Source organism: Phocoena sinus, chromosome 12 (genome assembly GCF_008692025.1).
Source record: "Phocoena sinus isolate mPhoSin1 chromosome 12, mPhoSin1.pri, whole genome shotgun sequence".
Lineage (NCBI taxonomy): Eukaryota > Metazoa > Chordata > Mammalia > Artiodactyla > Phocoenidae > Phocoena > Phocoena sinus.
In genome coordinates, this window is record NC_045774.1 from 79,003,977 (window position 1) to 79,020,330 (window position 16,354).

The following is a 16,354-nucleotide window of genomic DNA, read 5'->3' on the forward strand; positions in this document are numbered from 1 at the left end:
TTACATATTTTCTTTTTGGAATAAACTTAAGAAGAACAAAGTGACTCCTAAATTGTAGACAGGAACGTCAGATGAAAGAGCAGAAGTTGAAAAATGTTATTGTTTAACTCTTTTAAACAAAGCTAAATAATTAAGGTTGTTCTGAGATTTTCAGCGGCAGTTTATGCCTCTCTGACTTCACATCACTTAATTTTACTTTTATTTCCACAAATATTTACTGAGTGCCTATCATGTGGGCAGGCACCCTTTAGTAGACACTGCAGACACAGTCCCTGCTCTCAAAGCAGCTCACAGCCTAAGAAAGAAATAGGCAAGTAAACTAATAAATTACATTATTTAAACAGATACGGAACATTGGGTTGAGTTCCCAGAATGGGAAGGCATTTACAGAATGGGCATATGTTGGTATTCCAGGACCATCTTTTCCAGCGCTCCTTAGCTCAGTGCAGCAATAGACCATATTTATGTGGTTAACTGAATAATTTGAAGAAGTGGTGGTGTTTAGAAACCATGACATTCTGATTCTTCCATAGCATAGAAACAAATTTATTCTTTCCTCAAAATGCATCCTCCAGGGACTTCCCTGGTGTCCAGTGGTTAAGACTCCGTGCTTCCACTGCAGGGGTTGCGGGTTTGATCCCTGGTTGGGGAACTAAGATCCCACATGCTGCTTGGCGTGCCCAAAAAGAAAAAAAAAATGCATCCTCCATTCAAGGTCAACAGCTCTTGGCAGGGAATGTCTTGTTTGAGGTGTGCAATGTCAATAGTTAGGGGCAGGCTTCTCAAACTTCCCACCTGGCTGTGTTCCTTCTCAACCTAAGTGAGTGGACTGCCAGTCTGGGGATCATGGTGGCATCGTCTAAGAAGCTGTCCCAAGCTGTCCACCTCAAGCAAGTGTTTTTTAAGTCTTGTGTTTTGTCCTAAACATTCAAGTAAATATTGTATTAATCTTCTGAAAGGGTTTTAAACTACTTACCATCTACCCTAGTCTTTAAGTAATCTGAGTGCTTCAAGAGGATGCACCATGTTTAATTTGAAGTTCCACAGCTCATTCTGATTCCTCTGTCCTCCCAAAGTTAGACATGTACCCATTTTAGGAGTGTAGAACAGCTATGTCACATGGGCATAAGAACTAAGCATTCTTTCCTACTCATTATGGGTTTTTCCCAAAGATTAAAAAAACCCACAAGTTCGAAAAATAGTTAAGATTGTCACTAGGCATAATCATCAGTGATGGAGTTTTGCCTGTAAAGAAAGCTAAGTTTTGGAAACACTGTCAGTGAAATTCAGTTTCTGAGTACAGTTAAGTCCACCATGGCTGCCCTGCCAGATGCAGGGACATTTTGGAATATCCAGTCTCCTGACCACTCTGTGTTTACCCTGGGATAACCAACTCGTCCCATCTTGCCTGGAGCTGTCCAGATTCGCAGAAGTCCAGCTTTGTGGGATTCTGTTCTTCTTGGTCCCAGGCAAACCAGGACAGTTGGTCACCCCCATTTGCACAGAGGTAGCAAATACTTTCACCAGTTTCTGGGGACCCTCCTAGTTTATGCTGCTGGTCTGAAGTGACCATGATTCCTTGGTGAAGAAGAATCAGTGGGATTGATAACACAGTGAGAACAGGAGAAACCTCTGGGGCAAGCAAGTCCCCGGGAATCAGGTGAGCCTGCTGGGAACCTTGAACAGAGCAGACATTTTAAGTGCTTTCGGTGCTGAATTGGCCTAAAGTAGTGGTTTCTAAGTGCAGCTATGCTTCATAATCACCTGCAGAGATATTTTAAATCACAATTCCTGGGTTACACCATCAGATCTGCTGATTCAGAATTTGTGTTTAACACAGCAGATGGATGATCTTTCCAAGCATCTGACCGTGTCACAATCCCAATGCTTAAAAATTCCAAGGCTTCTTGCTGTTCTGTGATAAAATGCAAACTCACTGCCTGGTTTAGAGGCTTTTCGTGAGTTGCCCGTTGTTTATCACTTCGGCCTCCTGTGGCCCCAGCCCATGCATCTAAATCTATTCAGTTTGGCCTTTGCCTACAGGTTTCCCTTGGCCAAGAACACTCTTAGCCTAGCTCCACCCCTCTTTCTCTGGCTCAAGTACTTATTGTGAGATTTCGGGTCACTTTCTCCAGGAAGCCTCCTCCGTCAGCTCAGATTCAAGTCAAGTGTTCTTCTGGACCAAGTTCTTAGCCCCCTGTATCTCCTCCATCCCAAGGTTTGTCATGTTATAATGTAAGTGACTTTCAACTGATTGTCTATTTCTCCCTAGACTTCAATGCCTCAGGATGCAATTATATCTCCAGTACTGAATGTGCACAAATATTTATTGAATGGATGGTTGGATTCAGCCTTCTTTGGAACTATACCACCTGTGTGGGCTCCACCTGTCCTGTGTCTGTCGCCCCACCCCTACTTTCACAGCAAAGACCAGATACCCACCCTTGACTTTGTGAGACGGATCACACACTCACCTGTGGGCCCCAGGCTTTGCACAGCGGCCCTCTGCTGCCCCCCTGTGTTTGGAATCAGCTCCTTATGCAGCCAATTGAGACAACCCCTCCACGGGGTGCAGTTTCAATTCTGCAGGCACATCTTTGTTTTGGGCGTCCGTATGTCTCCCTTGGCACAAAGGGGATCCAGGTAGGATGGAAGAGAAGGCTGTGACCCCTCTGTGTCTGTTTCTATACCCTAAGCTCCTATTTATTCTCCTCCATCACCAGGACTAAGTCAGTTGAACATTTTCATTGTCTCTTCTTCCTGTGACCTCCTTTTCTCCCCTTTCTAGAACGCTCTTCAAAGTATTCCTCCCTCTGTGTCCTTTTACATCTACGTAAATACAGTGGCCTATTTAGCAGCTCTCCAGCACCCTAAGACTTTCCTTGCTTGTGATAAAACTTCCAAGTGGGGCCTTCCCTGGTGGCGCAGTGGTTGAGAGTCCGCCTGCCGATGCAGGGGACACGGGTTCGTGCCCCAGTCCGGGAAGATCCCACATGCCGCGGAGCGGCTGGGCCCGTGAGCCATGGCCCCTGAGCCTGCGCGTCCGGAGCCTGTGCTCCGCAACGGGAGAGTCCACAACAGTGAGAGGCCCACGTACCGCAGAAAAAAAAACACAAAAAACCAAAAACAACAACAACAACAAAAACTTCCGAGTGAAAATAGTAACGTTCAAGGATAGGAACTTTCTTACATTTTGAACTTCAGTCTTTTCTACAAAAATTAACAAGACTCTCAGAGGCGTAAAGTGGTTTTATCCCCAAAACATAGGATCTTAATTACATAAATTGAATCACATGTTTAAAGTAATGAAAAAAATTGATTGTGATCACATCTTTATTATTCCATTGATTAAACAGATATCACAATATGAATATTTGATTTACTACAGTAAACTATTCTCAATAGTAGTGATTTATGGGCAACATTCGTCTTCCTTCTATGATCATTATTACAGCAATTAAAAAGCTTTTAGTTAGTCCCTGAAGAGTAATGTGACTCTAAATACATAATGCAGTGTTACATAACCATAGCCTCTTTTTCTTTGGTAATTGGCGTCTAGGGTAATTGAACTCAGAATGCAGTGTCTGGCATATGCAGCATAACACAGTCAATACAGTTCAAGCATAAGCACATTTTTTAGGGAGAAAAGAAATAGGTGTTTCACATCAGTCGTTTTCTTCCAAGAGAACTAGAAAGATTTGGTTAAAAAGAAAGATACGGGCTTCCCTGGTGGCGCAGTGGTTGAGAGTCCGCCCTTCGATGCAGGGGACACGGGTTTGTGCCCCGGTCCGGGACGCGGAGCGGCTAGGCCCCTGAGCCATGGCCGCTGAGCCTGCGCTCCGCGACGCGACGCGAGGGGAGAGGCCACAACAGTGAGAGGCCCGCGTACCGCAAAAAAAAAGAGAAAGATACCAATAATATTTACATATTTTTAAAGTGGATAGCTTAAACTTTTAAATTAAAATAGCTACTTATTTACAGCTGCAAAGCTCTTTGTTTACATCGTCTGCCTGAAGACTGAGAACAATGGACATACCTTGGACTCCTTCAGTACAGGGTCACCATACACAGATGTGGAGTTGTGCCTTGCATAGGGGTGCCTGGCAGAGGGACTGAATAGGCGTGAACTACAGCCCACTCTTTGCTCCTTAGGAAGGCTGCACTCTGACTCAGGGTTGTGTCTCCTGGAGGAAGCGGGCACCTCTTTCTAATATGCACAAAGACACTGTACAGCTAGCCTGACTCTGTGTCTGTGCTTCGTCCTCTCGCCCTGCATGGAAACACATTGCCTTTCCATTCAACTATTTTCTGACTTTAACTTTCTCGCTAATTCCAAACCACTGGTTGCTTCAAAATTAATATTTTCCATTTTTATCTTGAAAGGAGCACATGTATATGTGGCAGAGACAACATAGGGAAAATTTGCAAATTCCAGTCCAGTGACGTTTCTGTAATAAATTCGTCTTTAGCCATTTGGAATTAGATGAATTTGGAGACTACGAAAAAGCAATAAAAGTGAGAAATCTCAAAAAAGACAAACTTTATAATGGTCCTGTCTCAGGGCTAACTAGTTAGCTCCCTTGTTTAGAATACCGTGATAACGAGCCGGGTTTATGATTTAAAACCCCCAGTTAGCATAACACAGGGGAAAACTCTATTCCATCGTCACAGACTGAAATTCTGTTGCCACCAGTGTGTTCTTTGGTACAAGTTGGGATGAAGTAAGGGTACTTCATACTCATCACCATTACTGGAAAAACAAGTATACAACCAGGTGGGAGTACGTTTGGTCAAAGTCAGTTCCGTCATAACTACAAAGTTCACCATTCCTCATCAGTAGAAAATACATCCAGATGTATTTGCATTGTGATGGGAACCACAGTCAATATGATTGAAAGCCTATAATCATGTGGTTTTCTCAAGAGCTTCAACAAGACACTAAAGTTTTGCCAATAAACCAAAAGAACAACTCTGACCCCACCAACCTGACTCTGACTGGCAGTGTGGATATTACAGGAGTTAAGTTTCACCTTCAGCGGGAATACATTAGATTGAGAAGCCCAGCCCAGCACCATGAGAGCTCCCAACCATGTGTTTCTGTGCAAAATGAATCACTTGATGGGAAACAGGAAATCACTAATAAAGGCTGTTTTTGTTAATTATACAGGGAGTTAGAACCGGAATAGGGGAGAGCAGGGTTTTTTTTAAAGCCAGATTTGAATACTGTATATTGAGGGCATAAACAGAAAACTAGAAAACTTTAAATTGTCATTGACCTCATGTGCACTGAAAAAGGGCTAAGTGTCCCCAGGAGCAGTCCTCCCCCTTCTCAGAATCACTGCTACTTAGATCAAGCACTTTTTATGTAGTTAATATTAGCACAAACCCTTTTTCTGCTTGCCGGCTTCCTAGCAACCTGAAGCAGAGTATCTGCTTGCCAATCTGCTTTTGGTAAAAAAAAAAAAAAAAAAAAAAGAACAAAAAACACCCAGTAAATTTGCCCATAGCCCTGACGAGACAGGAATATATTCAATAAACTCCGTGTTGATTTTGTGAGCCCGGCATAGGATTTATGTTGTCAACCGTCTGACCTTGCTGCACTTTCCACCACAGGCCAGGGAAGATGTGATCCACATGCTGAAGACGGAGAAAACCAAGCCTGAGGTTCTGGAGGCTCATTACGGGTCTGCGGAGCCGGAGAAAGTGCTGCGGGTCCTGCACCGAGATGCCATCCTGGCCCAGGAGAAGTCCATAGGGGAAGATGTGTATGAGAAACCCATCTCAGAGGTAAAAACATACCCCGACAAGTCCCTGAGAAGGAAGCCTCAGAGGGATGTCTCCACGTCCTTCCATTTTACACGCTTTAACGTTTTCTTTCAAAGGCAAGCATTTTATGATGCCCTAATATAGAATTAAAGTATAATTAAATAATTCAGAATTACTGTGGATACATTTCATTGATAAGAATTGTAGAAGTATTTCCTTAAATATACTTAAAGCCCGAAATATGTTTCTCATGTGATTATGATAGTCACCTGCTCTTCAGTCTTATTCTTTTATTTCTCTAAGAAGGGATATATGTAAAAATTTGAGGTGCTTATGGGTTTTAGCATTGAATTTTCAGATTATTATCAAATTGGTAGCCTAAAATTAAACTGATTTTTATTATTGATATTTATGGTTATAAAGCCACTCAGTTTTGATATCTCATAGACCATTAAAATGGTCTCATGCGAATGGCTAAAACATAAAAGTTGAAGCAAAATCCCAATGGAAGGCTTAGGGCAGTTCTTTAAGATGAAAGGGAATCTAATAGGACAATATTTAATCATTTTTATACAAGACTGTATTAGGAACTATCAACTATTGTTGTTAATTACCCATGATATTACATGTTAAAAATACTCTCATATCATAGTAGAAGTTCAATGAAGAATCAGGGAACCAGTTGATGGATCTAGCCATACTGACTCTTCGGAATTCATGTCAAAAAAAAAATCACAGATATGAAATTAGTATCATAAATGAATAAAGAACACAGAAATGAAAAGTGAGAAGCAATTTATTGTAATTTAGCTTAAGACAAACCTTTGCAGCAGCTCGGCTTGACAGATCTCAGAAAGACCTGCTTTCGAAAGTATTCACGACAGATTGACAGCCCATAATTTTCTAATTTCTGCAACCAGGATGAACTGGAGCTCTGTTCTCATCTTTTCCTTAAGCATTAAGAGATAATTATCAATATGTGATAGAATAGAGTCAACTGGCTGAATCCACTTTCATGTTTGAGATAACCCACAGTTATTAGCTGCCTGTAGCTTTGGGCAGGTCACTTCAGCTCTTTAAGCCTTAGTGTTCTTCTTTGTCAGGTGCACGTCTCATAGAGTTGTGAGGATTAAATGAAGCAACGCCTGTAAAACTTTTAACATAGTGTCTGGAACATACTAGCTACTCAACAAATATCAGCCATTAGTATTTGCTGGGAGCTGAGGGTGATAATTGCTCACACTCTTATTTAGCTCCAAACCTGGAGAGACTCGAGGAGTAAAAGACATAGAGAGGTCAAAATATCGGTTTTTTTGTTTTGTTTTGTTTTGTTTTTCTTGCAGTACGCAGGTCTCTCACTGCTGTGGCCTCTCCTGTTGCGGAGCACAGGCTCCGGATGCGCAGGCGGCCATGGCTCACGGGCCCAGCCGCTCCGCGGCATGTGGGATCTTCCCGGACCGGGGCACGAACCCGTGTCCCCTGCATCGGCAGGCGGACTCTCAACCACTGCGCCACCAGGGAAGCCCAAAATATCAGTTTTATATTATTATTATAATCACCTGGACTGAAGAACTTGGCTTGGATAAATAGTATCACTTGGGCTTCTTAGTTCTTTTCTCCCAAGTTAGAGCTTGGTATGACCTCTCAAGGAAGAGGTAGGTCTGCAGATCACACCCATCCAGAATCACTGCCTCTGACCCACTGAGTTCTATGGACAGTACATAAAGGAAGGCGTTTCCAACTTACCTTCAGAAAGTAGGCCTAACCCAAGTGGACAGAGGAGCAGAGCAGAAAACACCCACCTTTCTTTTGGGTTGTCCTGTTGGAGTTCGCTTAAGCTGGGCATGCTTCTTGGTTCCTTTCTCCCCTCAACTCAACAATCTGAACAGTTGTTCCTCCCTTGGGGAGGAAGGAATAAGGAGGTAGAGGGAAGGACAGAAGCTACTTTTCCCAACACTGGCAAAATGGTGAAGTCCTGCTTTGTGAAAGAAACAGAATGCTGAAAGGAGAAAAGATTTCTTCCACCATTTACAGATTTTTGGTTTCTTAATCCTTTGGGCTTAATAATCAAGTTCCTGTTGCTCAGGAGCAAGAGAGTTGCTTCCAAGTTCATGATGTAAGAATCCCATATATTACTGTCCCATTAGCCTCCCGGTATCATGAGAAGGTAGTCCAGCTCTTGTTCCTAGAAGCCATGCTGTACCTCAAGCCAAAAATCACTGCTGCTTATTCCAATTTTCATCCCAAATTAGGCCCAGCTAGGTCATCCAACAGAACTCACCAAAGGTTAAGCAGTGAACCCAATATGGTGGACCCCCCTCCCTTGCCAGGTATCTGGGGAGAAATTAAGCAGCAAATATTAAATCCCCCTGAACTTCCTTGTAAACTAAAGTCTGAGATATCAAAGTTCATAATTCTTAAGCAAAATTGCAAAGAAATTAAGGGTTCAGTTTCTTTCCTTCCCAAATTCTTATCCTGCTTAGCCTTAGCCAGAAGGATCTTAATCTCAGGCATTTTCAAAGTTGAATTAATACATCCTGAAGTCCTTTATTCTGTGTTTACTCAAAGAGTCCAAAGATTATTAGGACATGTGCAGTTATCATAGTACCAACCTCACATTCATAAATTGTTAAAAATGCAAGAAAAGCCCTGGCTCCAAGGTCCATTTTTCTCAAGTGTAATAATATTCCTTGACCTCAGGACCCAGCACAAGGCAGGCTCATGTCACCAAGATCAAGGCAGAGACTTAGAGGGTGTCTGAGGGAAGGAGGGTGGATAGAGAAAATCTTCAGCTACAACAGGATGCCAGTCAGCGTGGGGGAACTCGTCCCCATCAGACAGAGCCTGCCGCCATCAAGAGGCTGATAATTATGGGAAATGGCGAATCCTGGGTTGGGTGGAGGAATCTGTTTCATGCATTATCCTTGCCCTCAGTGAGTGGCATTTGAAACCTATCTGTCTTTTTGTGAAGTTTAGGGATTTGCAGTGGTGACATCCTCCATGCCTAGGTCTTATTTTAGGTGCTCTACTTTTCCACCTGCATATTTTTATTTATTTATTTATTTTTGGCTGCGTTGGGTCTTTGTTGCTGTGCGTGGGCTTCTCATCGCAGTGGCTCCTCTTGTTGCGGAGCACGGGCTCTAGGCTCGCAGGCTTCAGTAGTCGTGGCATGCGGGCTCGGTAGTTGTGGCTCGCGGGCTCTAGAGTGCAGGCTCAGTAGTTGTGGCGCACGGGCTTAGTTGCTCCCCAGCACGTGGGATCTTCCCGGACCAGGGCTCGAACCCGTGTCCCCTGCATTGGCAGGCAGATTCTTAACCACTGCGCCGCCAGGGAAGCCCCCACCTGCATATGTGAAATCTCGTGAATCTTTTTCTTTTTTCAGCCATGATGTCCAGGCCTAGGAAACCCATCTTGTACTGGTGGTTTTCCTTACTGCCCCCTTGTTTCGGTGTGGTATTACCCCTTCCCGCAGGTGACCTTCTGAAGCCTGTCTGCCTTGGGACCTAGTGGGGACCTAACCTTACCCAGGTGACCATTCCTCAGAACTTCGCCTTCCCTCGTGTTTGAACTCTCTAATTCTTGGGTAACTTGTCCTACTCAAGGCAACAAAAATGTTTTCTTTTGTCACAACCTTTCCTCCAGTAGGAAGGCTCAGCTGAGTTTTATTGTTATTGTTGTTTTTGACCAGTTTTTCAAATGGCCCCTTCTTTCTCTATCACTATTTTAGGGATCGTAGAGTTTTTGTTTGTTTGCCTCTAACTTCCCCTATGCTTTCAGACCCAGACATTTGTTTTCTGAATATTACCTTCCGTATTGTGTAGTGTGTGGTCACCCTCAGTGAGAGAAGCAAAACCAAGGAGTTATGAGTCTGCCAAAAGGATCCTTTGTTCAACACAAATCTTACCTACTTGTATGTTCTTGAGTTGGATGACCTCCTAAGGAGTCTTTTCCCATCACAGCACACCGGTATTTAGACTGAATCTGCTGCTGTCCTGCCTGAATCCCCTTTCGTTTGTCTCATCTTTCCTTCGAAATCTACATCTCCAAGTTTCTTGAGCATGTTCACTCAGGGCCCATCTACCATGGCTGACACCATGAAACTCACCCCAAATTGCTTTACATATCCTACCCTGATCTCAGATTTTAATTCTTCAGCATGTCTATATTTTATGTAACCATTTTGAATAGCTGTTGCAGTCTTCAAGAGAAAGGGCCCCAACTGATCTCATGAAGAACCACCTGCAGTTTGACAGCATGTTCCTCAAACGTTTCCTTGATCCCGACACGCTCTTTGTGGGGCAGTCATGCTGTTCTGCTCTCTAGGCTCTCCTGTCTCTACCTCCTCTGTCACCCATTCTGATTCAACAAAGACTAAAATCTCTCTCTCTCTCTCTTTTTTTTTAATAGCCCTATCTTTAAGGGCACTTAGATCCATTTCCCTTTTTGGTCTTTCCAGTTTGGTCCTTAAGGCCTCATGTTTCCTCTTAAGTAGATTTCTCTCTTTTCTCAAATTCCTTAATATTTTTCCCATTAGCTCTCTGTTGATAACAGAGCTAAAATCATTCCCTAAAACATGATCCTTTTGTCTGAAACATACTGAAATTTCTCCCCATCTCAAGTCCCTGAACTTCTTCTCCACCAACTTGATTCAGGTACACTCTTTCCTTAGTAAATTTTGGCCTTTGTTGCTATGATGATCTCATTCAGTTTTCCTTCCACCTCTGTCCAAGTGGGAGCTACATTTCCAAAGTAATAGGTGCCCATTTAGCTTTCACTGTTCAGTAATAAGAACTACCATTCCTCTGTGGTTGAGCCACAATTTGGAGCCTGAAAACCCAAAGCCATGGGACACAGTATACATGATTAATGAATCCACTGGGAGGTGGTCGTCAGAGTCTCTGGACAAGCCACACAGATCCAAGAGGTCAGCCCACTTCAGTTCTCTCCTAGGAGCTCAGTGCAGTTCCAAACAAAATAACGAGAAACAGGGTCTGGCACAGCTGATCTGTTGCTACCTATGTTAGTTCTTACATCCTGAATTTAAAACTGAAAACTAGATCCTCACACAGTAATGCTTTATTGCTAAAGAGGAATTTACTACCTTTGCAGTTTAAAATCTGGTCCGCAGGGCTTCCCTGGTGGCACAGTGGTTAAGAATCCGCCTGCCAATGCAGGGGACATGGGTTCGAGCCCTGGTCCGGGAAGATCCCACATGCCGCAGAGCAACTAAGCCTGTGCGCCACAACTACTGAGCCTGCACTGTAGAGCCCACGAGCCACAACTACTGAACCCATGTGCCACAACTACCAAAGCCCACACTCCTAGAGCCCATGCTCTGCAACAAGGGAAGCCACTGCAATGAGAAGCCCGCGCACCACAAGGAAGAGTAGCCCCCGCTCGCCACAACTAGAGAAAGCCCGTGCGCAGCAATGAAGACCCAATGCAGCCAAAAATAAATTAAAAAAAAAAAAAAAGAAAGTCTGGTCTGCAGTTCTGGGTGAAAAACACAGCTCACACACTAATGTGTCAGCATCCTTCCGGGTGCATGAAAGGACAAAAAGACTGTCTTCCTGATTATGCAACCAGTGCTGAGGTCAAGCTGTACTGGTGTAGGTGAGGTGAACACAGCCCACAGAGACAACAGCAGCTACTCCAGGGGCCTAGTCCCAGCACGGTAGCTGCTGAGAACAGCCAATCTCAAAGGCCCACACGGACAGAACATACTAAAGCTAGGGCCTAGCAATCCTACCTAAGCTGCCCTGGAACAATTAATATCAACATATGCTGTTTTTCCTCCAGATGACCGTACAGTGTTTCTCTCTCTGGGTATCTCAGTCAACCATCCAATTAATAACACCCCCATCTTTGCCTCCCGAGTTCCTTGAATGGATTGAGGGATAACTGCAGGAGTCTGACAGATGACTTGAAACATTATTATTGGCATAAATAGGTAGATGACCACCACCAGGTTCCTCTTACTCTCTCCTAGACTCTGGAGACAGCACCTGAGGGAGAGTACAATGTACCATCTTATGGCAGACAGAGTAAAAAATAAGAAATGAAAAGGCAGGGCTGTTCATGCCCAGCTCGCTGTCCCAATACAACCTTTAAAAACCATTCCTTCCTCAGGGAGGAGAGGGTCAGGGTATCAGGAAACAGGCAGAAGCTACTCTTGCAAATACTCTCAAAAGGAGGGAAGGCCTTACTTTACGACAAAGTTAAGAAGGATCAAAAAGGGGAAAGAGGGCTTTCCTGGTGGCGCAGTGGTTGGGAGTCCGCCTGCCTATGTGGGGGGCGCAGGTTCGTGCCCCGGTCCGGGAGGGTCCCGCGTGCCGCGGAGCAGCTGGGCCTGTGGGCCGTGGCCACTGAGCCTGCGCGTCTGGAGCCTGTGCTCCGCGGCGGGAGGGGCCACAGCAGTGAGAGGCCCGCGTACCACAAAAAAAATTAAAATTAAAAAAAAGAGGGGGAAAGAGCTGCTCCTTGCACATTTCTGATGATGTCCCAGCAATGCTTGACAAATTCTATAACATATGGTGAAAATCACACTTGTGGAAAAATGGAGAGTTCTTGGGGAGAATATTTTGTAACAGGGAGTTATTCCAGTGAAAAAATCTCTTGTATAGACCGTCCCATTAAGACTGCAGTAATTTATCAGAACACATAAAAGTACGATTTGCCTCCCTGATGATCTCAGGTATGGCTGGCCAACCTGGGCTTCACCAGTCTGACTGGTCACCTGTTCTTAGGCAAAGGGGGTGGAGGTCTAATCAGAAGGCACTGAGGATTATGGGGACAGAGGTGGAAGGAAAATTGAATGAGATCATCATAGCAACAAAGGCCAAAATTTACTAAGGAAAGAGTGTACCTGAATCAAGTTGGTGGAGAAGAAGTTCAGGGTCTTGAGATGGGGAGAAATTTCAGTATGTTTCAGACAAAAGGATCATGTTTTAGGGAATGATTTTAGCTCTGTTATCAACAGAGAGCTAATGGGAAAAATATTAAGGAATTTGAGAAAAGAGAGAAATCTACTTAAGAGGAAACATGAGGCCTTAAGGACCAAACTGGAAAGACCAAAAGGGAAATGGATCTAAGTGCCCATTATCTCTTTTATTTTGGGCCCCATAAATGATTCATTCACAATGAAAATATAATCAAATTGTACAGGGAACCTCAGATCCTCCTTACGACTGAAGGGCAAACGTGCAACATCAGGGGAATAGCTCTGAAGCTGATACCCATGGAGCTACTCCACTGAGTCTTACAGAGTTGGCTGTGGGATTAAGAATGTATTCTAAATATATCTGATTCACCTAGAGCAGTGGTTCTCAACAGGGAGGGGGGCATGGGGACTTTTCCTTCCAGGAGACATTTGACAACGCCTGGGGATAGTTTTGTCACAACTGGAGATGGTAGTACCAGCATCTAGCGGGCAGAGCCCAGGGATGCTGCTGAAAATCCTATAGTGGACAGGACAGCCCCTCAAATAAGAATTACTTGGCCAGAAATGTCAGTAGTGCTGAGGGTGAGAACTCCTGCACTAGGGTTTGAAGAGGAGAGTAGGATAGGGAACTATCAATATTGTAAGATTGGGTCCAATTTAACAAACGTGTACTGAACACCTACTTTCTTCCAGGTGCTGTGCTAGGGACCAGGGACTAAAAAGATGATCAAGGCCTATGGTCCCTTAAAGATCTTATAGCCTGGCTGGAGAAACAGACACAAAAAGCCCTGTAATAATATTTGATAAGATCTCTTTTAGTTTGAGATATGTGTGCTCTGCAAGTTCTGAGATTCTCCCTATATTTAGTACCTCTTGAAAGAAGAGGATTGTGGGTCCTTCATATACTTTTCCTAGAAATGCACTTAACTACAAGCCTTAAAAAAAAAAAAAAAAGGTTACAATGAGGATAATTTCCTCCTCCCGGGGGAGGAGTTGGGTACCTGCTGAGCTCTTTATTTTTCTGAGATTAGGCCAGATGCTATTCTCTTTCTTTCTGAGTATAGGGCTTCACCGTCTCATTGAAACAGTGAGTTTGCTCTCCTGAAAGGTTAGGAACCACACATATGTTCACAGAAAAAAGGCCAGAGGCCAGAAATTACTGCAGCCCTATTGTGGCTAGTTCATAAATCCAACTGGCCTAGAGAAAATGATGGCATGGGGAAAATGGCAGAGAAGAGCAGATTCCGTGTCCTCCCCTACAGGTAATAAATCATTAGACCAATGCAAACAAATTATTTAGAGTCCTCCGTAAATGAAATAAAATATTAAGCTCTTTCCCATGTTTGCGTCCTCAGCTGGACAGACTTGAGGAAAAACAGAAGGAAACCTACCGGCGCATGCTAGAGCAGCTACTGCTGGCCGAGAAGTGTCACCGGCGCACGGTGTACGAGCTGGAGAACGAGAAGCACAAGCACACGGACTACATGCACAAGAGCGACGACTTCACCACCCTGCTAGAGCAGGAGCGGGAGAGGTAACTGCGCACGCGCGCCCCGGAGGGCCGCTCTCTCGTCCTGCCCCTCCTGCCCTGGATCAGATTTCCACCCGTGACTCCGCGGACACGTGCCCGGGGTTTAATTCCTAATTTCCTAACGGTTTGCAGAGAGTGAGGCAGACTTTGCTTGGAACTATTAATGTGAGCATGTTGGGGGTTCGTATAAATACGGCAACACATTCCCACTAGGATGTGAAAAGCCAGAAAGCCACAAACTAAGGGAGCTTCTGTTTTAACTTGATCAACGTTTGAAAAGCCTCTCTACTAACTGCCTTCTATTAGAAATAACATACTTTTTCTCTTTGGGATTAAAATGCACTTATTCAGTGAGACAAATTATCACCATTTTAAATGAATCCTATTCATTCTTATAACGGGTATAGAAAACCTTACTACTTGGTTGTGTATGAATTACTTAATGCCTAGAATTACCTGCTTAACTTTTTCAGGGTTGCATAACTCTTAAAACTCAGTGTAAAACAAAACAGAACAAAAATTCAGCGTTGAGCCTTGAACACTGTAGGTAGTTTTCTCAGACCAGGGATTAGCACCTTTGAAGCAGAGACTTCAAATTGAAACGCTTTGTGATGAGCTCTTTGATACTCTCCAGTTTTTCAGCATCTTCTTTCTAGCTTATTCTCTCCTTTTCCTCCCCTCAGCTGAATGGTTACATCTGTGAATTCCACAGTCTTTGAAACCAATGACGTTGAATCCCGATGCTTTGAGTTACCAAGCGTGTCTGCTTCTGTGTTTAGGACTTGCAAATTAAGAGCCATTGGGAAAGAGCTTCACCAGTCCCGGCTTTGCTATATCTAGTTACAAAAAGGAGATCTGGTTTTCCCAGATTAGTTTATTTGCCAGAAAAAGTTACCTCAATAGGAAAGTAAATAAAAGCGTGAAACAACAGGTTTGTGTTAAATTTTTAAGTTACTGGTAATGTTTACTTATTATTGGACTTGGTACATCTCTTGAGGAAGGAGAAATGGAAAAGGGAGCAATGGCTGGAGTGTGTGTACAATACCCTCTACTTATGGTTTCTTTAAGTCTGTCTTCTGCTGCTGGAAGCTCAGGCTTATCAGCTTCTTGTTTGGACAAATAGATGGTCCAATTTGATACTTTGGGGCAACCAAACAGTGAGAATACACTCTACCCCCGCAACCTCCATGAACTTTCCGACCTCAAGCATAGGTATTGCAAACAAGGTTTTAATGATGGTGTAAATTACATATATCTAGGTGTCCTGTGTTGGAATGGGGTCAGGTAAGAGTAGCAACTTGTTTGATATTTCTTTAAAAGATCTGAAATCAAATAATTTTAAAGAACCAGCTGTGTGAATTAATATTTTCTGATCACTTTGTAAATCATTTGGTCTAGAACCAGATAGGTCTGCCTTTACTACAATTTCCCACCTAAGCTAAATGACTGAGGTGAATTCACCTACAGAGTGGTAGGTTTAAATGAAGTATGTGGATGGAGAGACTGTACTTACCCAGCTGTTTCTTTTTCTTTCTTTTTTGTTTTCCTAATATTTGTGTACTGTGAGAATAATTGAAATAATAACACTTGATGGAGAGCTCTATAGTTCACAAAGTACTTTTATATTCATTATACAACGAGCCTGTCCCAAGTGTACTTATTTACTAACTTCATGTTGACCAATTCAAGACTAACAATTCCAATCCCCCGGCCCTCCTTTGGAGTTGTTTAATTTTACTAGGGCAGTTACACAACGATTTCTCCTGAGCAAAGCGCTATGTAGGAGGTTTTAAAAATCAAAGCAGAAGTTAAAAATTATATATATCATGAAGCTTTTCATACTTTGATCAGCACCGTTGACATATGTCACCAGATGTACATGTTTTAGATAAGAATCTTTGACTCACTAAATATCCAACCGCTTTAAGATTCTGAAACAGTAGTTTTGACTCAACAGGTTATACTTTAGTGCTTTATATATTTTCCTGTCAACGTTTCTGCCCAGGCCACCCCCCTGACTGACCACCAGTGCACATGCTGTGGGTACATGCTGACCGACGCTCATTATGCTAAATTAAACACCCTCACTAGGGCCCTGATAACTGAAGCTGGCATCG

At 43.5% G+C, this 16,354-nt stretch overlaps 1 protein-coding gene across 2 annotated transcripts in view; it reads left to right on the top strand.

Annotated features, from left to right (window-relative positions):
- The window catches only part of FILIP1 (filamin A interacting protein 1), a 191,899-nt gene that overhangs the window by 122,510 nt on the left and 53,035 nt on the right, over positions 1-16,354 (top strand). For both annotated transcript variants that reach the window (XM_032651941.1, XM_032651940.1), the window contains exons 3-4: positions 5,614-5,787; positions 14,062-14,240. In XM_032651941.1, the coding sequence (XP_032507832.1) occupies positions 5,614-5,787; positions 14,062-14,240 (353 nt within the window). The remainder of the gene's footprint in view (positions 1-5,613; positions 5,788-14,061; positions 14,241-16,354) is intronic.